At 46.0% G+C, this 22,277-nt stretch overlaps 1 protein-coding gene across 1 annotated transcript in view; it reads left to right on the top strand.

Moving 5' to 3' along the window:
* The first annotated feature begins 660 nt into the window (after positions 1 to 660).
* The window catches only part of LOC144138089 (4-pyridoxate dehydrogenase-like), a 32,371-nt gene continuing 10,754 nt past the window's right edge, over positions 661 to 22,277 (top strand). Inside the window, exons 1-8 of the mRNA XM_077670181.1 lie at positions 661 to 1,134; positions 7,362 to 7,564; positions 10,725 to 10,911; positions 13,933 to 14,064; positions 16,245 to 16,369; positions 19,124 to 19,291; positions 20,561 to 20,702; positions 21,407 to 21,558. Of these exons, the coding sequence (XP_077526307.1) occupies positions 993 to 1,134; positions 7,362 to 7,564; positions 10,725 to 10,911; positions 13,933 to 14,064; positions 16,245 to 16,369; positions 19,124 to 19,291; positions 20,561 to 20,702; positions 21,407 to 21,558 (1,251 nt within the window). The 5' untranslated portion in view covers positions 661 to 992. The remainder of the gene's footprint in view (positions 1,135 to 7,361; positions 7,565 to 10,724; positions 10,912 to 13,932; positions 14,065 to 16,244; positions 16,370 to 19,123; positions 19,292 to 20,560; positions 20,703 to 21,406; positions 21,559 to 22,277) is intronic.

Raw genomic sequence — 22,277 nt, forward strand, 5'->3', positions numbered from 1 at the left:
ACTTCTGATAATTCAAACAATCTCTTGGGGTCCGTTCGAGTTTAAATTATCGCCAAACTACGTATTTTAACATTGCTTGCGTATTTTCGGGTAAAAAAAAAACGTCTTTCGTGACTGGGATGAAGCTAAGTGAGTTAGTGTTTTATTTTTTAATTGAACAGAGTCTTTATGGCCCCTTTAATTGAAACCAGGCATGGGCTGCCAGGAGTCGTACTCGAGGCCTTCGTTTCTGTAGCAGGTGCTCGATTCAAGCGAAGGGCAGACAGCACTCTAATCGACCGTGGCAGCGAAAGTGGAATCTGCGGCGTTTCGCGAGTACCGTTGCTTCGACGTAAGCAACGACGTTGCGCAACGTCATCCTGCGACTGAAGCCGCACCGCCTTTAAGATAAGAAGCAAAAAAATATTCCACCCCCTTCTTCCCTCACAGCGTGATTGGCTCAGGCGTTATCTCGTCGCAAAAGCGTTTACGATCTAGGCAGCGAAGAACCGTACCGTTTATTCGGCTCAAATCGCGCTGCTGAGGAGGCTTTGTGCTTATCTACCAGGCATTGTCGAAGAACAGACACTTGTCAGCAAGCAAACCCTCTCCCGTATCGAATGGGTCGCACATCCTCGCCGTTATCAACTCATTCTCGCCGCAATCTTCTCTTTTTTTTGTTTGTTCAAGCGTGTAGGCACGCGTCGTAGCATTCATTCGGACGCACGGCCAGCTTTAGCAACCGCAGAAAGAAAAAGCAAGGCTTCCGCCCCCGCATAAAAGTTCGTCAACCCTCGGGGGAGCCCGACTCGTCGTTCGCTCGGAAACCGCACTGCATATTGGGCCGCAATTCCGTAACGGCGCTGTATAAATTCACCCCCGCAGAGCACGTACGGGAAAGTTGGGCGCCAGGTGCGTTGCTTTGGGCTGAAAAAGCACAGATACGTTGCTCATTTGTTTTTACCTTTAGCAGTACGAACGTACGGAAGTACGGTTTTTGCCGGCTCGGCTAGATGGCTTGCGCGCGGTACATCTGTCTGTTGCTGCTGGCGGCAACTGCTTTGCTAAATCGACCCTGCCGCGGCCTGCCAACGACGGCATCGTCGAGCCAGGAGGGCGCTGCCAAGTTTCTGGAAAACTACGACTATGTGATAGGTAGGTGCATCGCTTTTTTGTTGTAGTTGTTATTTCGAATTCTTTCTTTGCGGTGTAGTTTTTTGGAGCAGACTGCCCTACCGGTTGCAATTCATTGCTGCAGTGAACTGAAATGGCTCAAGGCACCCGCCGTGGTGGTTCAGTGGCCAAGGCGTTTTTGCTGCTGAGCACGTGGACGCGGGTTCGATTCCCGGCCACGGCGGCCGCTTTTCTGATGGAGGCGAAAAGCGAAAACGCCCGTGTGTACGAGGTTTCGGCGCACGTCAGAGGTCCCCAGGTGGTCAAAATTAATCCGGAGCCCTCCATCACGGCGCGCCTCTTCGCCTGTGAAGCGTCGGCGCGTTTAACCCCGCAATCAATCGAAATGGCTCAAGGTATAACACGCTTTGTTGTAAGCTACACTGCCGCGATCAGCAGGACATACAGGGGGCATACAAAAGAATACGAACAACGGGGCCTTCGATACATGCTGTGTTATCTAGTTTCATTTCATTTTCATTTTATTTATTTACTCTCAAGGCACAGGGTATTACAGAGAGGAGTAGGTAAACAAATAAAAAAACATACAGTCCAAAGACAGTATTAAAGTTAATTACAATTCAGTGTTCGAAATGGCTGTTTTGAAAGCGTTGGCGTCAATGATCGATGCGATGAATGCTCGAAGGTGGTTCCAGTCGCCGGAAGTTTTGGTGAAAAGAGTTGAGATATTGGTTCATGTGGCTTAAAAGAATGCAAACTTTGTATTGGTGATCACAGCGTGATGATATGTAGGTTGGGGGCGAAAACAGTGAATCGGAGAGGGCTCTATTAGTATCATAATCTTATGAAAGAGACACAGACGTGAATTTTTTGCGTCGTAGTGAAAGGTCAGGCAGGTTGAGATTTGATTTCATTGACGTGACACTTGCAGTCCGGAAATAATTGAACATAATAAAACGTGTAGAGCGTTTTTGAATGGATTCGATACTGTCTGAGAGTGCTAGTGTCAGGATCCCAAATAGAAGACGCATATTCAAGTTTTGGCCGCACTAATGTTTTGTAAAGAAGTTCTAGGTTTACCGGAGCAAGAGAAAAATTTCGACGTAAAGAGTGCGGTTAGCATTACATGTTATGTAATCAATGTCAGCCTGCTACGAAATGTTATTAGAGACAACACCGAGGTACAGGGGGGATTAAAAGAAATACGAACAACGAAGCACAGAGCCTCCGACGCATGTCGCACCGTCTGGCTGCAATGTCAGTAAACTGCGCGCATGCGTAGTTTTTTCAGTGCGTTTGAGAGTGTGGCCTACTGTTAGGGGAAATGCTCGATAACGAAGCGACGCCGGTCATTTATTTTGAGGCGCCTTTTTATGCTCTGTCGCCACTGAGCGTCATGTTATCTAGTGCATTGGGTAGCCAAACGCGCAGCAGGCTGATTCCAGCTAGCATGATGCCCTTCAAGGGTCATCCTGCTCAGTGGCGACACAGCGTGGAAAGGTGCCCCAGAACAAACAACTGGCGTCGCTTCTTGATCAAGCATTTCCCATAAATTTAGGGCACACTCTCAAATGCTCTCAAAGAAGTGCGCATGCGCGGAGTTTACTGACTGCAGCCAGATGGTGCAGCATACGTCGGAGGCTGTGTGCTCCGTTCGCATTTCTTTTAATCCCCCCCACCCCCCTTGTACTTATAAGAAGAAACGTTGTTTAGTGGGAAGTTAAGTAGGTACGAGGGGGTCGTAGCTTTTGATTGATTACTAGCGATCCTCATCAATTTGCACTTAGATACGTTAACTTGGGGTGTCAAGTATTGCACCACAAAGAAATGTTATTCAGGTCAATTTGTAGCTCATCGGCGAATTTAGAAGCTCCGCGCATGCGCGACTTTCTCAGCGTATTTAAGAATACGGCCTACTACTAACTCGAATGGCTGGTCTACGTAACGGCGCTAAATATTTATTTAGTTGGGCCATTTAGCGCTGTTGCGGCACCAAGGGAGCTTACATCCACAGCATGCATCATCACATTAAACGTATATTCTTATTTTTGCAAGCTTCATTTGTACTTAAATAAATAAAAATAACAACCCCTACTCTTGCACTTAACCTCGCACTCCGCTTTTAATGAAACGGGTATCAGCAAGGGAGCTATTGTTACAAAGAACGAGCCAGTCCAATACAGCGCCTTTGGCAGGATGGACCTTGCGAAATAAGAAATGTTGGACCCGAAACTTGCTTCTTGCTCAGATGTGCAATGGTGTTGAAATGAGCAACTAAAGAAACGTATAGCCTCGCTTAACTGAGCACGCTCTCGATATAATGACAGGCCGTACTGCCAGATGGGTTAACGATGCTCTACTGGGGGCCGGAAGGCATCCGGAAGGGCGCCGGATGATATCCGGCGGGGTCGATTTCCCGCGGGGTCTCACGCTGTTAGCGCAGAGTCGCAGAGCGAAAACACCACCCAGCTTGCGTCGCGCGCATGAGTTTTGGCTATAATTTAGTGACGTCACGTAGACGCCGCGGGAAGTCAACACCGCCGGTAATCCGGCAGAATTCGGCCCCAGCGCATGCTCAGACCTTGTGCATCTGTCATCGGAATACGCCGCATGTATCGGAGGCTGTGCAGTCTGTTCGCATTTCTTTGTGTCCCTCAACTACCGAGTGCGAGCGACTGCCAGGGTGTTCTGCAAGGTCATGCATTGGCGTTCGTCTTTTTCCTGCAATGATTGCCGCTGCAAAATGATTATCGCTGCCGTGTCAATGACGCGTGCGTTTCGCCAGGAAAATCTTGTGGTCATTGCGAGAGCGACGATAGGCTTGCTGTTGCAAGTTCGGTCTTATGAGCTGTGGCAAATCAGTGCGAAAAAAAAAATTGTTTGTGAATTAGTACTCATTACAATGCTGAGACGTAAGACTGAAGAAAAACTAAAAACGCACAGCAACTGCTTGTTGTGCGTCCTTTCCTTTGGCGTTGCGCTGCTGCTTAATGCATCAAGAAAGAGGGATTTTTTTCTGATTATAGCGCAACCTGCGTAGTTACGCCGAGCCGGTTCACCACGCAAATGTGACGAACAGCTCACCAGATACACAGTATCAGACAATGACGAGCACTGGAGCCATTCCAGGGAGTGGGGACTAGAAGAATGAAAGAGAACGACAAAGGAGGAAAGTAAAAGCAAGACAAAGTCCTAAACCAGAAATCAATGCGAAAAAAAAAAAAACGCCGGTATGCCGAGAGAATATTCTACATGGCTTCCCGATAGTTGTGTTCATTTTTGTTTTTTACATGGTGCCTGATCGTTATGATAGGGCGATGAGGTAACTGACCGTTATGGTGAGGGCAGCCATCGAATCCACGTGAGGTTCACGCTTAACCGTCGTCGTAAAGATAATTATTGGAAATGTTTATTTGGCAATAGACAGAGTGCGCTCGTTCTTCTCTCTCCATGATTTCTAAACATTTCGAAGGGGGGGGGGGTGCAGTTCCTTCGGCACTTCCTTCCGCACCTTCTGCGTACGCAAGTGATACTACCTGACGCACCATGTTAGACACAGCGTACTGGACCCGCTACCAGCTGTCACCATATAGCTCGCATCGAGCACGTTCGGCAGTGATTATTTTGTACTTCGACTTTGGCCAACGAAACGAGACAATCGGCTCTGATCTATTAGGAAACGGAAGCTGTAGCAAGGATACATCAATTTTATAAATTCAGGCGATGTTTTAGGAGCTAAGGCTATGGGTATCAGGTGCGTCGTAGTGGAGGGTTACAGATTATAGTTCAATTATGTGGGGATGACTAACACGGTGGAAATTTCGCACACACGGGTGATTTTTGCATTTCCTGTTGTTCAAGGATAGAAACCACGACCTCTTTGCTCAGGAGCGCAATGCTCAACACAGTTATCCACCTGGCCGGGTAACTAAAACAAAAGGCGTAGCAATAGAACTGATCCTTACGAAACACGGGGATAACAAGCGAACAGCACGTGTCTGACACTGAGTCAGTCGGGTAGCACATGGCTCGCGTTAAAGGAAGAACATAACTTGCGGCGGACACCTGGCGGGGTAGGCCGTCATCAATTTTGAAACAATGGGGAGTGGGGCTAATAGTCGGGGAAGTTGCGAATTGGAAGGGGAAATGACCTGACCACACTTCGAACAGTGTGTTAACAGCGGGAATTGGGACAGGTAAATCGTTCTGAGAGATCTTCATCCTGCGGAAACATGTTAAAGTAGCCCATTTTTAGATGCGACGCATCTCTTGCTCTCGGGCTTGTACCTCCTGCGTCGTCGTCGCGGCGTCCGTCCGCATCCCTCCTCCGTTCTTCTCTCCCACAGCGGTGTGCAACGCTCTCACTCCGGTTCATTAGCATACCACAGCAAGCGCGCTTGTTTGGCGCGCGCTTCGCTGCGTTAACAACTGCTCCGGTGCGCGCAAGTGCGCGCATGCGCGACTCTCCGCCGTTGTCTCCTCTCCTTCAATCACTGTGAATATAAAGCGGGTATCGCGCCGCGGGGTATCGCGCCGCGGCGGTTCAGTCAAGCGCTCGCTCTCGCACTGACGTGACCTTGCTTTGACTACTTCGTGCTTGACTTGATTCTTCCGATGAAGACGGGATGGAAGCGACGGTCCCTTCAGTGAGTGGTGTGACGCAACAATTACGCCCGTCGTCCCGCGTATAGGAACACCCGCATGTGATGGAAATGCATCATACGCGTTCACAACACGTTCCACGCGATTTAGAGAATCAACGCAACGGAAATACCAATTGAACCCCCCGATGCGTCGCATCACACCAGGGTTCCCTCGCGGGAGAGAAAGAGAGAGAGAGAGAGAAACTTTATTAGAACCCCATTGGGCTAATCTGGGTGGCGGGTGACCAGCGGTGGTAACCGGCCGGTGACCATTGCAGCTCGCTGGATGACCTTAGCCTGGAGCTCACGGTCCGAGCTGCACAACGCCTTCGCCCAGTGCTCTCCGTCTGTGAAGGGGGGGAATGGGTTTTGGGGGCACTGCCACATGCAGTGGTCTTGGGTATCGAGGGACCCGCAGTCGGGGCACAAAGGGGTGGGGTACAAAGAAGGGTAGATTAGGTGAAGTCGATATCGGCAGGGGAATACGTGTGTCTGAGTGAGTCGCCATAAGCGTTCCTCTTCGTTGGAGAAGGTCGGAGCGGCTGGGGGTAGTTGGCGGCGGGAGAGGCGGTAGTGCGAGGTTATGTCGTTGAAGGTAACAAGTCTGTCGCGGGCGGATAGGGCTCCGTGGAAGGGCTCAAGGCCAGATGGGCGTAATTTTTTAAAAAACGTACTGGTTCCACTCGGGTGGACGTGCTGCCGGCGTATTTTGCTGCTCTGACTATAAACAAATGTCGTAAACCGGTACAACTAACGGCGGTAATATTTAACGACAATAATATTAATGCATAGAGTTAATAATTAATTACTGCCATCACGATAAGTTAAACTGGCAAGAACTCGAAATATTTCTCGCAATATAAAACACCGAAGTATTTGTGGGAATCTTTGTTTACTTGGTTCAGTTCCCGAAGCTCCCGGGTAGGTTTTGGTGGTGCCAAGAAACCTCTGGTATTCTTGACCTGCCCTAGCTGATTCTATAGTATTCCTACCAGCAGGAACAAGAAACGACTCGCACTCCGCATCTCGGAAGTTTGACCAAGCTTTATAGCTAGAAATCGGCACCTTCGCGGTTCTACAGTCGATGTCCATAGTTGTACAGCTTGCGGCTGACTCCGTGAAGGCCTACAAAATGCTGTACATGCTACTAGTTACCGTTCCCCAATCCAACTAACTACCCTGTCCCTTACAGTGGCTTTGTTTTTCATTCCTCCAGAAAGGTCTCATTCACTCATTCATTCACTCATCCTTTCTTTAGTCCTTAATTCATTATTTACTCATTCATGCATATTTTAATTCTGTAATTTTAACTCCGGAATGCGTTAAATCTTTTGTTAAATCTTTTGTTAAAGCTTTCGTTAAAGCTTTCGTTAAAGCTTTTGTTAAAGCTTTCGTTAAACCTTTTGTTATACCTTTTGTTCAACCTTTTGTTGAAACTTTTGTTAAGCTTTTGTTAAGCTTTTGTTAAAACTTTTGTTAAAACTTTTGTTCAGCTTTCGGCAAAACTCTTGTTAAAACTTTTGTTCAACTCAGGTTCAATATTCATTTCAATCTTTATTTTTTTATTCAATCAAACCTGAATTTATTCTTTAATTCACTTCTCAGTCGGCGGAGGCACCGCTGGCAGTGTCCTGGCCAACCGGTTGTCCGCGGATCCACGCATCACCGTGCTGCTTCTGGAAGCGGGAGGACCCGAACAAGCCGTGCAGCAGATCCCTTTCCTCGCGCCTTTCCTGGCCAACGAGCACAACACCTGGGGCTATTCCACGGTTCCTCAGGAGAACGCCTGTCTGAGCCTTCCGGGACGCGTGAGTAACCGGGTGATATCGTCCGGGCGGGAGTTAATTTCCGGCTAGTAGGCGAGCGATTTGTTAAAGGGGCCGTGTAGGCAAAGTACAAATCTAGTACATTAAAAAGTCTGTTTTGTCATGATAAGAACGACACCAATTTCACCGCGAATAATAGACGTATTACAGAAAAGGCATGAAGCAGTGGCAAGTCCTCAGCCACTTTCCGGCAGTTATTTGATGACGTCACATAATTTTGTTTGTGTGATTGGTGACCGCCGACGAAAGCCATCAGTTGAATGCTAACAAAACAGAACGCATCAGTTGAGTGCTAAAGTGCTGTCAACATACTGATAACATATTAACAGCGAAACTGTTTAGGAAGTCGTTATTTTCGGGTTCCTCAGTTAAAAATACCAAGAAAATGCCGAGCCTACCCACTTAGGGAGATTGGCAAAGATTGGCAAAAAAAAAAAAAACAAATCCAGCACTCTTCGTAATCGTGGCAAGATTTGCTCGGAACGAGAGACACGTCATACCGTACGCTCCTCCGAGGTGATGTCAAATGATTATAACTTCCAAAAAAATGAAGGAAGCTCACACTTATAGCAACAATGATGGAGTAGAGGTCGTTGCGGTAGTGAAGAAAAAGCAAATCATCTGAAATCTTGGACTTAAACCGTCGGGAGCCGTGAAGGGTGCGCAGAGCTTCGCTACCTCAAATTCTTGCCCGTTAGTCGGAGCTTCCATGATTTTTTTAGTGCCTGGCCTTACTGCGACACTGTAGCGCGAGTTTAGAAAAGTCTTCAATATTCTACGTGTGTTATTTTTCTATTTAAAGTGGCTATGCAGACAACACACAAGTTTGGTTCATTCGTTCGTGTTTTATAGTGCCCCCAGCGCTTGTCCGGCAGCAAATGATGCCGTTATAACGGAGAAATTAATCAGTTTAGGTTAAAATTTTGATTATTCCACTAAATCGTGTTTCCGTGACGTATATCATGAAGTCATAAGTGCGCGTACTCAAACGAACTTCCACTGCGCCATTCGGCTCTGCAGCCTTGCTTACCGTTAGTCCTCCCAGATGGAGCTACCATACTCGGCCACGGACCGTTGTGCGCCGTTGCTTCGTTTTTGACCGTACTTGCACCTGTTACTTTGTTACTGTAGAAAGTAATCGTTTCGTGAAAACACGGGGTATCCTCGACAAACAGGGTCACGTAAGACAACGTCGCTTACGCCAGTAATTCAGTGTCGTGTAAGATAATTTTAAAGCGGCAGACAACTGTGCAGCTAAACAAGCAAAGTGCGCCCATTTCCAACAGCGGTGCGCATTAGTACTTCTATGCTTACGGGTATTTTCTTAACTTTCGTTGTTTACCGCATTTTTATTGCTGTAAAATGAATATGCGTTACATTTAAGCGCAAATAGCTCGCTCGGCAAGCTTATATAATAAGCCCTGTCTAATTTGCGTTTGCTTTTCCTGGCCTCAGCCAATCGCACAGCTGGGCATATGACATAGTAGGTTCTGTGGCGGGAAATGAGCTAGTGGGTCGCATGGTCATTCCTTTTTAGGGGCGAAGCTCCTAAAGCCATGGGTATGTCCATCCCTTGTGTCTCGTGGTACGTGACCGCTGCATGCTTTCGGAGATGTCGCAAAGTGGGCCGCGTTGCACGCGCAAGAACCGGCTGCAACCAGCAGCGCAAACTCGGGAGCGCGAGCTTGTCTGTGTTCGCCAACGGAGGCGCGAGCGCACGTGCACTGCGAGGGGGAGATCACGCAAGAGATCACGCCACGAACGCAGGCAGTCGTTCTTGGAGATCGAACGAGACGCAAGGACCTTTGCTCGTTTCCTCTCGTCTTGTTCGGGCACAAGTTCGCCCTAAATAAAAGTTCTTTCTTTACCGTTGTGTCCCACCCTACGTGACTAATTGTGGTGGAGGTGCGGGGTAGTCCTCGATGGCGCGGGGTCTTTCACCAGGTCTGGGCCTGGGAGCATTGACTCCGAAAATAAAAGTTGATTTGTACAATGTACGCACACAGTCTTACGTCTTTCTTAATGATGTAATGGGCGAACTTTCACGGGAGAGTTACGGTTACCGATGATCTCCCGCTCTCGAGCTTCGCCCCACTTATCATCATTCATTCCGTGGATATGGCGTGATTTTTTCCCTAATCATTTAGCTTATTTGAGCGAGGTGTGCATTAAAAGTGATGTCAATATGATTCTAACAAGCCAATGTTTCGAATGAACCAAACGTATTTTGTCTGTGTGGCCCCATTAAGCACGTTTCTTATGGCTGTACTGGAACTAAGTGAATTGCTAAAGTCCAAGTTTTCAAATTGAACAAAGTTTTTTTTTTTGTTTTCATGGCACCGTTGAGCGTGTCATTGTTTTTTGTGTGTGTTTTTGTGGTGCCTCGGGGCCACGGTTAACGTTGATCAAAACCTAATGGAAACTTTATCAAAACCGGTGCCATCTTACCTGGACGCTGATGGGAGGGTGCTTTGATTACGGGAATTCTCCGTAACGAGTATAGACAGCAAACTTCTATAAGTATGAGATAGATGGGAGCCCTACATCAGTCATGGTGCTCTCAGTCTCTGCGAGAGGCTTCTAATCTGGGGAAAGAAGCTGGATGATGGGCAGCCCGGGATGCGAAACAAGCCTTCCCCATGTCTCGCAAAGGCCATTAAAACATCAGCAATGGCTTGGTCACCTCTAAAATCAAGCTGTATTTTTAAAAGAACGCGGAAATTGTCAACGTATACAAAATATTTGACGAAGCATTACGATAGAGTATATCGTTCAGAGTTCGGCCAATATTTGATTCAGAGATGTGGCATAAAACATGCGCTACACCCTGCCCTACGCAGATGCCATATTTTTCGAGTCCCGTTCACGAAACTGACGAAGGTGGCGTTCAGGTGAAATTCCAGCGAGGGTAGGAAATTATCTACTGTCTATCCCATTGCATTATGGGAACTTTACTTCCCTGTTGTAATTGATGCCTTTTTTAACGGCTTGAAACACTTGACACGAGGGAAAAAGAGAAAAAAGTTCAACATTGCCTCAAAAAGCGTTGCCAATTCGTAACCACATTGTGTTGCAAGCCGCTTTACCAGCGATATTTCAGAAGCTCTAAAGTTAGTTATTCATTGTTTATTTGTCTTCGCAGCGTGCTGGAATTACCCAGGGAAAGGTTCTTGGAGGGTCCAGCGGTTTAAATTCGATGAGCTTCGTGCGGGGAAATCGTAAAGACTATGACAGTTGGGCCACGAAGTACGGTGCCGTCGGCTGGAGCTACAAGGAAGTGCTGCAGTACTTCAAAGAAGTTGAGACATACTACGTGGGCAACCCAGGAGGTGAGATCAATTCGTTTGTGTCGTTCTCAGAATAGTATTTTCTTCTGGAAAGCCGCAGAAATGGTAAACGTAAATTATGCAATTGTATATGATATGTACCGAAGAACACAACAATCGTTGACGTGCATTTCGCGAAACGTAGAAATATTTTTTTCGAGAAATCCGCAGACATAGTAAACTTAAATTAGGCAATCGTATATGTTGTCTACCGAAAGACAAAACAATCGCTTACGCGTATTTCTCGAAACGTACTATTATTATGGTGTGCATAGTGCTCTAGCATTATTATTTTCTAGTGTAGTATGATTTTTTATCTATCTGCCTGCAATCGGATTCATAAAGACTGTGTGAAATAAACGCTTCAGTTTTGTACTGCCGATGATCGAAAACGAATTGCTTGAGCACTCCACTCACTTACGCAACGAAACCTAAAAAGCTTTCTATGAACGTTTTTGATTGAAACGACAAGTAGCAGTTTTGATAGTGAAACACAGAAAGTAAAGCCTTTTCTGAAGCGTTAAACCTGTTCTGGCAAATTTTATGAATTTCCTAAATATTGACACATTGTAGAACACACTTTGTGAATCGCTTTGTTCGTTTTGCTGCGAGCGCCGAGCCGCGCAGGTTGGTCACATCCCGTGCCGAAAGCGAAGCATATCCGCTTGTTCCTTCTGACAGTAATCCGCTCCTTACTGCGACATCCCGTATCGTCAACTGTACAGAACCGGCCCTCCATGCGCGGCGCAAAGAATCAGTTACATATGTTTATAGGCCGCGAACTGCCCCTAAAGCAGTTTAAAACTAGCGATGTGCGGTGCAAAGCATCAGTTACATATGTTTATAGGCCGCGAACTGCCCCTAAATCAGTTTAAAACTAGCGAACCCCTGTTGTTTACAAAAACAGGGCACATGTATCGATTTAGAACATTTTTACATAAAAATCGCTCGATCTAAAAAACACAGAGGTATGGTTCAGGGCTCAAACCCAGTCCTTTAGAGCTAGCAGCAGAGACATTTTCTCAAGACCACGAAGTTTAAATTAAGCAGTCGGTCGAATGAATGTCGGTTTAGAAAGCAAACCGCGGCAGTCGGGACTAGGTGTCTTCGTTTGGGTACCGTTTGCGAAATTGAATAACGCCACCCAGCCTAAATGTTTCTGGAAATGACCCGTTGTCGCGAGCTGCTTTAGGTCTAATTGCGCAGCTACCGATGGACGTAGCGATTAATGAGCTCGCCGCAATTGCTAACCTGTCGGCTATTTCATCTCCACTCATGCTGACAAGTGTAAATTCACTCAAAACAAACTTTGTGGCCAATATGCGGTGAAAGTGTAAGCGTTTGAGCTATTCCGTATACGAGCGATCTTTTTGGTCAATTAAGGCAAATCTGAAGAGGTGTTTACAGCTCCGCTTTGGAGTGCACTCTTGAAAGTAATTGCACTACAAATGAATAGAATAGAATGGAATTGAATGGCATAGTGGATGAACGCCTAAGACAAAACGAGCGAGCATTCGTTCTCCAATATCTTACTTCTGAATTGTTGGTATCATAAGTAACATTAACAGTTATGCTTGCCGATCGAACATTTCAGTCTGTAACGATTCTGCTGTCAAGTCTTCTGTCAAGTCTTCTGTCAAGTCTTCTGTCAAGTCTTCTGCTGTCAAGTCTGCCAATTCTTCCAATTCTTTATCCATGTTCCCCCCCTCCCAAAAATAAAAAGAATAATCTGGGGAACAACACCCGCTCCAGCAACGCTATGGCAGGTTTGCAGCCAATCAAAAATAAATGAACAGGGGTTATAACCCAAACATACTTTTTGTAGTAAAAGCCAATTTGTAGAATGCAAAATTAAATACACACCCATATTGGTACACTTTCGGCCAGTTCATAGCAGTTCGGCCAGTTCGTACCCGCACGGCCACGCATGTCCACTGGCCCGTCCACACGCGTACGAAACGTGAGCGTACACCACCCTAAAATCAAGGGTACAAGCGGTACGCTTTATCAATAAGCAATTGTGCTGCGTTTCTTCATATGGTACGTGAGGACAATGAGGAGACATGTTACATGAGCAGCCAACCAATTTTTGTGGTGTATTTGCACTCTTCCAAATGAAATGGCATTACTTAGGACACCTCGAACCAAAGCAGTTTTCTTGGAGGGCACTGGAGCGTTTAAAAGCTGAATTTTTATATCTCCCAGCCTTGAGTGTGCTGTCAGAACGAATGCTGGCAACCATAACAGTCAGCCGCGCGGCAACATACCTTTAAATGTTCGAGAGATAAAAAGAGGTTTTTAAAATTTTGAATCCCTCTAGAGCAATATTAAAGAGCAGTGTTTTTTATTCCTTTATCCGGTTTCTGTATCCCGCATTGAAACCGACAGAGCTGTTCGTGTATGTACGGCAGTGTCACTTTAAGACAACATGGTGCCACATTTCAGATTTCAGAAAGGTTAGTGCCAAATTAGTTAAAACGATTTCCGTCAGTTTATTAAAAATTTCTTGTGGTAATCCCACGGGCTTCAGTATGATCTAGAGGGTCTGCGCTCCACAAGACTGTTAGGTGGTATCACCCGCTGCGGTGGCTCAGTGGCTAAGGCGTTGCGCTGCTGAGCACGAGGTCGCGGGTTCGATTCCCGGCCGCGGCGGCCGCTTTTCTGATGGAGGCGAAAAGCAAAAACGCCCGTGTGTACGAGATTTCGGCACACGATAAAGATCGGTGGTCAAAATTAATCCGGAGCCCTCCACTACGGCGCACCTCATCGCCTGCGTTGCGTCGGCGCGTTAAATCCCACAATCAATCAATCAATCAATCAATCTGTTAGGTGGTATCCAGCTTCAGCCAAGTTAACCTTTACGGAGAGTTGCCCTGGTGCAAGGCAGTCGGTCCACTTTAATTTTGGAAGTGGTGATAACTATTATTGCGCCATTATAGCAGGCATGATTTAAAAACCATCGTTAGCACCAGCCAATGGTACCTGTAAAGTGTGCTTGAAAAGTGCATTGTTTTTACTGCGCAGAGTACCACGGTACGAATGGTGAGACGCCCATCAATTACGCCAATAGCCACACGCCACTGAGTGATGCTTTCATCAAGGCTTGCCAAGAATCTGGGTACTTGTACGTAGATTACAATGGAGAACACCAGTCGGGTGAGTGCGCATGGAGACACCCCATAAACATGGTTTGAATGGTACTATATGACATGGCCAACTGAATGAGACTCGGCGGAACAAAGGAGCGACGTTTTTCCCTGAATTTCCTTAATTTTGTTTGAAGGAAAAAAAAATTCACAGCATATCCACGGGGTGAATGATGATGAGTGGGCGAAGCTCCTGAGGGGGAATCATCGGTAAAACCGTGACTCTTCACATCTTGGCGTGGCGGACGCCGTGGTTTGACGCGCCGCTCAGTTTTCGTCCACCCCAACCTCCATGCAACGTGACCCGGCGAACGCCGCCGATGAAAGACAGGACAGGAAGTACAACGAAGTACGAGGCTGTGATTGGCTGCGGCCTCAAAATGCAGTTTGCCGCTTCCGGTCGCGTTCGCCGCCGCGCGTTCGACATCTAGCTCGCGTAGATCGCCGACGAACAGCCGTATTTTCGACGCCGGCGGCGGAGCGGCCGCCGCCGGGCCACGTTCGCCGCCTTTTCGCCTACATTTCGCTGCATGGAGGTCGGCCTTTATCCATCGGGCGACTCCGAGCGCGCGCCAACAGCGAACGGATTTTATTACAACGCTCCCCGCCATCTAGTAAACAATCCAAGAACTAAACTAGAGGTAGCCACGCCATCTAGTAAACAATCCAAGCGCATCTTTTCATCATATACAAGTACTGCCATCTAGTAAACAATCCAAGAACTAAACTAGAGGTAGCCACGCCATCTAGTAAACAATCCAAGAACTAAACTAGAGGTGGCTACATACATACGTCGAGGATGGACAGACCCACGCCTTAATTAAGGAGCTTCGCCCCTAAAACCCAAACCTCCCCACCTCATCCACTGGCGATGCGCCTTAAAGGGGCCATAAACACTAAAAGCAAGTTTGCTTTATTCGAAAGCTTTCGTGTTTTATAGTGCCCCCAGCGCTTGTCCGGAAGCAAACGATGCTTTATTCACTGCGAAATGAATCAATTTAAGCTAAAATTTTTGTTCTCGCGCCAAAACGTGTGTTTGGACGACGTTTGCAATGACATTATAAGAATAGGGCTTTCAGCTTAATTTGGCGTGGAGCGGAGACTTGCTTACTGTTAGTAACACTAAATGGCGCCACCACACCGCGGAAAGCCGCTCTCTGCCTTTGGTTTGTTTGTGACCGTATTTAAAACTGGCTTGTTTTTGTTCATGGAGAAAATAATCATTTCGTGAAACATGGTGCTCGCTCGACAAATATGGTCACGTAAGACACTGTCACTTGTGTCAATCGGCCAGTGTCGTCTGAGACAACCCCAAAGCCCTGCAGTGCTGTGCATCTAACGAAGCATAGTGCGCGCAGTACCAACAGCAGTACGCATCGGTACTTCTGTGTTTACGTGTGCTTTTGTAACTTCCACTGTTTGTCCCACCATTCTTACTGATAGAAAAAGAATGTGCCCTAAATTTAAGCGCAGATAGGTCGTTCGGCAAGCTTATAAGTTCTGCCTAATAATTGCGTTTGCTTTTTCGGGCCTCCGCCAATCGCAGAGCTGGCTGGTATGACATCATAGGTTGTTGCGGGAAATGAGCTAGGGGGTCGCATGTCCGTTCCCTTTTTTCCCAATTATACAGCTTATTTGTGCGAAGTTTACGTTAAAAGTGTGTAGCTTGTAGTAATATTTTAACAATTGTTTTTCAAAGACCCTGTAACGAACACCCCGTTGCATCCCAAGCAAAGCTTTACAAGTGGTCGTATGTCCTTCACGGCTTATTACTCTCAAGTCTTGAGTTACCTGCAGGGTATTATCACACGAATAGGATGGGAGGGGAAAGTTTGGTTTTTGCTCCAAATTTATTTTTGCCATGTTCCAGAGAAATCTAAGACGTGAAAAAAGGGGCAGCAGCACTTAACGACGATCACATCAAATCGTAGAGTGTTACAAAACTTTTTGCGCTGCTGAGTGGTGATGACAGCTTTGACAGTTTGAAGTGCAGCGTTCGTTAAATTGTGTCACATTGTTCTTAAAAGTCTACCCTTCATACAGAATTGTAACCGCTGGCCATTCATGGTGCACCGTGCATCAGCCATCTTTTCTAGGGTCGCCAGATTTTGGCAGGGCCTCTGTGTCTTGAATACTGGCTTGTATTCGGGACGTATGGAAATTAATGAATTTGGATGTGCTTCTCTACAGGCTACTCCAGAATAGAGGCGAACGTAGCCAATGGTACGCGACAGAGCGCCAACAAGTGCTTTCTCAAGCCCGTGCGAGGCAAGCGTCCTAACCTGCGCATAAGCGTCTTCAGTACTGCCAACAAGGTAATATCTTTAAGAAATCGGAAAGGGTTACTGAGCCTGCGCATAGTACTGTATTTTCCATGAATATGTTTAATACGATGTGAAAGTGCACTGCGTCGCTAGAAATCCCGCACACTAGCATTTTTACATTTTATACATTTAAGAAACTTCCGGCCTAGCTGTTCGTGATAGCCTGTCCCTCGCTTCTTTTATGGAGCACGGTGAAATTTCTTTCTAGAGTTTTATTTTATGATCTTGTCCCTGAAGAAGAAAGTCTATGACAGCTGCATCTTGCCGGTACTCGCCTACGGGGCAGAAACTTGGAGGCTCACTAAGAGGGTTCAACTTAAATTGAGGACGACTCAGCGAGCAATGGAAGTAAAGATGATAGGTGTAACATTAAAAGAGAGAGCGGAGTGGGTAAGGTAATAAACGTGGGTTAAGGACATATTAGTAGAAATTGAGAAGAATAAATGGGTTTGGGCAGGGCATGTAATGCGAAGGCAAGATAACCATAGGTCACTAACGGTAACAGGGTGGATCCCAAGAGAAGGCAAGCGTGGCAGGGGGTGGCAGAAATTTAGATGGGCAGATGAGATCAAGAAGTTTGCGGGGATAAAGTGGTCGCAGTTGGCACAGGAGCGGGGTAATTGGAGATTAATGGGAGAGGCCTTTTCCATGCAGTGGACGTAAATAGGCTGGGGATGATGCTGATTTTGTGATCGCGAGAAATTTTCACGAGCATATTTTCTTGCGTTGAGCCTGTACAAAATGTAAACGAACTCGTACCCCAACCCTGTTGCGTACAGTCACTGCCACCCCGGGAAATAACCTGACAAATGCCAGCGGAGTAAGGACAGGGCAGACCTAGCACACGTGCTGTGGGCATGTCGACATGCGACCGCGTTAGGTCGCAACATCACCGGTGTGGAGCGATTGGAGGCCGTATTGCTCAGTTCCGATCCAGCGGGTCGAGTTTGGGCTATTCAGCCGGCCGAAGCCCATGTCATAGTGCCCAAGGGGTCTTGACCGGCGTCCAGGATTACTGAATGTCACGCAATAAAATTCTTTTTTTTTCTCTCTCTCTGCAAACGAAAACATGGGTGGCGTTAAAAGGAACTGCGCAAGCTTTTTTAGTGTTTTTCTGTTTGCCTTGTATACTTTAATTCTATTCAGCAAAAATCTTTTGGGATGCCACTCCGTATAACATGCATTTTAGCATGTTTTATGCATTATTTTTCAATTCCTTGTCCGATTGTGCTACAACATTGCATAAAATGAGGTTAGAAATGACCATTTCACATTCGGCTGTTTAATGTTAGAGTTGCACTTGTTTTCATTGCTTTTGTTACAACGTCACAAGAAATTCTAGAGCAAATTTCACTTCGTATGGGTGGTAATTTTAGTTGTCATCTTAAACAGAGGTGACCATCTAACGTTCTTTTTTGTTAATTCGTCGGGTAAAGAACCCTGTTTTATAGCGTTTTTGATGTCTGACACTGTCTGGCATCGGTTTTGCTATGTGACACTGAGCACGCCTTTTTGAATCGGGGTTGATAAAATGTGTTGTGTGTTGTTCTTTTCAGCACACGCGCGGTTTGAGTATGTATAGAATGTTTAGTTTTGGTGCGCCGGGATCTTGTCGGATGATAGATTGTAAATTTAGATGTGATGACGGGGGCGTTTATTTTATGTATACATGTATTTTTTTCCGTAATAAATTTTCAGTTGCTAGTAGCGCTTTGTTCAGTGTACTTGCTTGTCTTCTTCATTGTAGCGCTTTTCCCACGAGGAACTTTCCGCAACAAGCCCAACTCGCAGTTCTTCTCGTCTACTCTGTTTCATCGTCCGTGTTCTTTTGTTGCGCTCCAAGTCACGACGACTGTTCCAGTGAGGTGCCGGTCCATCTACATCGGACACCGGCCGTTTCCTAAACGACAGGGCCCGAAAGCATGCTGCTTCGCTCCAAGCAACCCTTTCCGGCCACCTTACTAATTACGTTCAAGACTGCCGCTGCGAAGCCTACGTGCACGAAATCACGGTTATCGGAAGGAAGAGAAGCAGGATCGGACGAGAAACACTAGAAGGATTGGCGATAAACGAAGCTGGAGATAGCTACGTCGGTGTGCCGTCTGTGGCCGTGTCACGAACCAAAAAAGAGTTTCTGCGCAGCGATCTTTGTTAATCGTATTACTGACCAGCCTAAACAAATTTTTTATTTTTTGCATTTTGTATGCATATCTGTTTCCTTCAGTAAAATTTCAGTTGTTAGTCAGCAGTGTTTCATGTATCTCTTTCTTCCTTTGTGTTTGTTTCTATTCAAGCTGATTGCCGTCGAAGATGTATCAACTAGCACAGACCAGAGCCAGTCTATCAGTGATTTATCGGAGCTGACAACATTCAAAGGCTGATGGTCGACTGACATTGCTTACTTATTACTTACCTGGAGAGATGAGCCTTGGGATTATGTCAGATCAGCTGTTGCGCGTTCATGGTAACGGTAACGGGCGAGAAAAATAGAACTGCTTAAAAATCTGAGATGGTCCAAATTATTGTCGAACTGCTAAAAGACTCGTTGATACCAGAGTACAGATTCCTGCACTTTGAGAGACCGACATCTGGTATCAGAAGTGACTGTCGCTCCTCCAAAAGGGAACAGAAAGCAGAAAAGCTGGTGTATATTAGAAAATGTCGCATACATAACGCAAATAAAGCTCTTGCAAGATCCAGGGCTTTGTGCATGTATATACGTGTTTATCCTTTACAATGGTGCAGATTGTCTTCGAAGACAAACGGGCAACCGGAGTAATGTTTACGAAGAATGGCAAAGTGCGGTCTGTTGGTGCGAACCACGAAGTTATTGTGTCTGCGGGAGCCCTCAACTCTGCGAAGCTTCTATTACTCTCCGGAATCGGACCCCGAAAGCATTTGGAACGTCTTAAGGTACCATACGTAACTGTGCAACTAACCTTCAACAAACTGTTCCCACAATTACACTGGGATTTCTTTTCAGTTGTTTAATAAAAGGAGAACTGGTGTCCCAGGATCATTTTATGGGCGTAGGAAATGAAAGGCGTGGAAGATATGGGATTCCACCACACGGTGGTAGAGGTGAAATATCTGAATAGACACATTATTTTCCGCCTTCAGCGTAGAAACTTCGACTGCTCCTAGTAAGGAGCGCAGATGAATCTCTGCCACTTGATAGTTTCTTGCAAACATTAATAGCATTCACTAGTTATAAAATTGTAAACTTGAGAAACTTATGGCATAATAAGTTTAAGCAATGTTTTCGGAAATGCTAACCTGCGGAGACAAACCAGTAAGCTGATTAAGTTCAGGGCATGCATATTGAAATTTGTGCTGCTTCTAACTTTTATCTTTTTTATGTATGTTCCGATGTTCTTTTTTAAATAACTAAAAGCTTGGGTCTTTACCAGGTACCAATACCTATAATGCACATACCGGTGTACGTGAATATTTTGGATTATTCCCATTTATTTCCTTTCTTGAACTTTTCCCCATGTGTGGGCTTTCATCTCATATTTGCGCAGCAGTCATCATAATTTTATATTGGTTTTTGTAGGAATTACACTTTGGCGTGCCCTCACAAGTTTGTAATCTTTCTGTATCTTCTGTAAGTTTGTAATCTTTCTGTTTGTAATTCCCCAGTTTTGTTTATTAGGGGCGAAGCACCTTAAGGCCGACGCTTGTCCGGCATCCGTGCTAACGGCACAGCACCGTGTAAATCGAAACATCTGTAAACAAAAGGTTCACAAAAGGTTAACAAGAACAAAAAAAAGGTTCACAACAGGAGAGAGAGGCGCTCCTGGAGAGCCGTGCTGCGCATGCGCGAGGAGCATTCGATTGGATTGGATTAAATTGAATTGGATTGGATTGAAAATCGTTTTAGCAGCAGTAAGCACTCTCACGGGGGAATTATGGTAAGAACAATCCCCAGTGCTTCACCCACTCGTCATGGTTCACGCGTGAATTTTTTTCTTACAAAACAGCTGGAAAAAACTGTTTTAAGTATTTTGCAACCAAAGCGTTGCATTGTACAGAATTGCGCAAATATAACAAAGCTAAGTTAACCCAATAACACTCTTCTTGTGAGCCTGCTTCGTAGTGATGCGACTTCGTAACATTGGCCATGTTCCAGTCTCCGCTTCACAATTGTGGGACTTCGCGCTCCATTTTGACGCTGCACAGATTGACGTCGTGGCGGACCTTCCTGTGGGAAGGGGACTGCAGGATCACGTGGTCTTCACGGGTCTCGTGGTCACAACACCCAATGACGAGATCGGCCTTCGCAAGTTCTCCACCATACTTCACTACGCCTACAACAGGACGGGTACGCATGCTGGGTGTATGTTTCTGATACTTTGGTTTAAAAAGCTGAATTGAGGATGAGGTTTCCGTTGATTAGAATAGAGGCTGATTGCTGAAAAGATGATTGCGTCGTTGAACGGCCCCTCTAGCAATCTAATTTCCTGATCCAATGTAATACACCAAGCACCAAGTAGACCGGTGAAAACATTACTTTGGGTTACTGGTATATCCTGGCTAGCCGGGTATTCTTTGTTACCAAATTAATGCGAGTGCGCCATTAGATCTGAAGCCAATGATTTTAGTACTGCGGAGGTAAGAAAAACATGGTTGACCTTGCCACGAAGAAATCGTTGAGGGAATAGAACGCCGAAACGACTCTTCTATTCAGTAAGCTAACAATACAGCTAGATAGCAAGAAAACAAATAAATGGTAAGAAATCACAAAGCCGGCACCAAGTGAATGCGGTTCAGAACAAAACCACTTCTGTTCATATCACCGCCTGATACAGATTAGCGAAAGCCGATGGCGGCCCTTATCACACGGAACTGATGGGTGTTATCCTCAGCGCAGTAAGCATAACATCTCAGTGAACAAAGACAGTTTGTTTTCATTTATAGCAGTCAAGCATGAGCTGCGACTTAAGGGACAATGATGTTTGCAGCACATAAAAGTTATAAGGTAGGAAGTTTTTTGTTGATATGCGGTTTACGCCTCTTTCTCTGCAGGAGTGCTCGCCATACCGGGTGGCACGGAAGTGATCCTCTTCACTAACAGCCAGAATGGAACAAGTGCGGATGATTTTCCGGACATACAGGTCGTGCTTACTGACCTGTTTCCTGGAGACAAAACACCTAAGCCTCCTGAAGTTTCCGAAGAAGTAAGTATCGTTTTCAAAAGCTTTCATACAAATCGCTGAAAAATGAAATCGATTGCAACAAAATTGATAGTTGGGCGAGTTGGTGGGTGTTCATGTTAAACTGGTACAAAGCAAACACACGGGCAGAGAAATAAAGCAGAAGGCAGACGCTGTGCTGTCTTGTGCTTTCTTCCTCGGCCCTCCGTCTGTTTGCATTTTACCACTTCAACAGAAATGAAATCTATTGTCGATGGGCTTCCTCATCCGGGAAACCACGGTCACGTCTTTTTTTCTCGCCTATGACAGATATTAGGGAAGTGGAAGGCTACATCATCTACGGAATTTGGCTCAATAGTTCAGCGTTTCGACCCTTCTTTCACTTTATTCGGATGTCGACAGTATGTAGACATCATGTAAGCATTCGCATGTAGGCAGCATGCTGACTCGGTGATTATCTTTGCATGAAATTTGCGCCGCGCGTTAATACAAAATCCCGTGAGACATTAGCGGAGCTGTGAAACAAGGTACGCTTTAAACAATTGCTGTGGTTAAGCTTTGGTTAACCCCAGTTAATAGCGAAAGCTTCAGCCCTGGATAGGCTCATTGTCGAGGAGTGGTCGAGGTAGTGTATCGCAATGATATACAGACATGTTTGCAATGAATACCCTGCTTATTCATCATTTTGTTTTCGTCTCTCGGCGTTTCTTAAGCCTCGACGCTGTACGAGTGATCACAGCTGG

Source organism: Haemaphysalis longicornis, unplaced genomic scaffold (assembly GCF_048455015.1).
Source record: "Haemaphysalis longicornis isolate Haplotype H1 unplaced genomic scaffold, Haemaphysalis longicornis Haplotype H1 scaffold_5, whole genome shotgun sequence".
Taxonomy (NCBI): Eukaryota; Metazoa; Arthropoda; class Arachnida; order Ixodida; family Ixodidae; genus Haemaphysalis; species Haemaphysalis longicornis.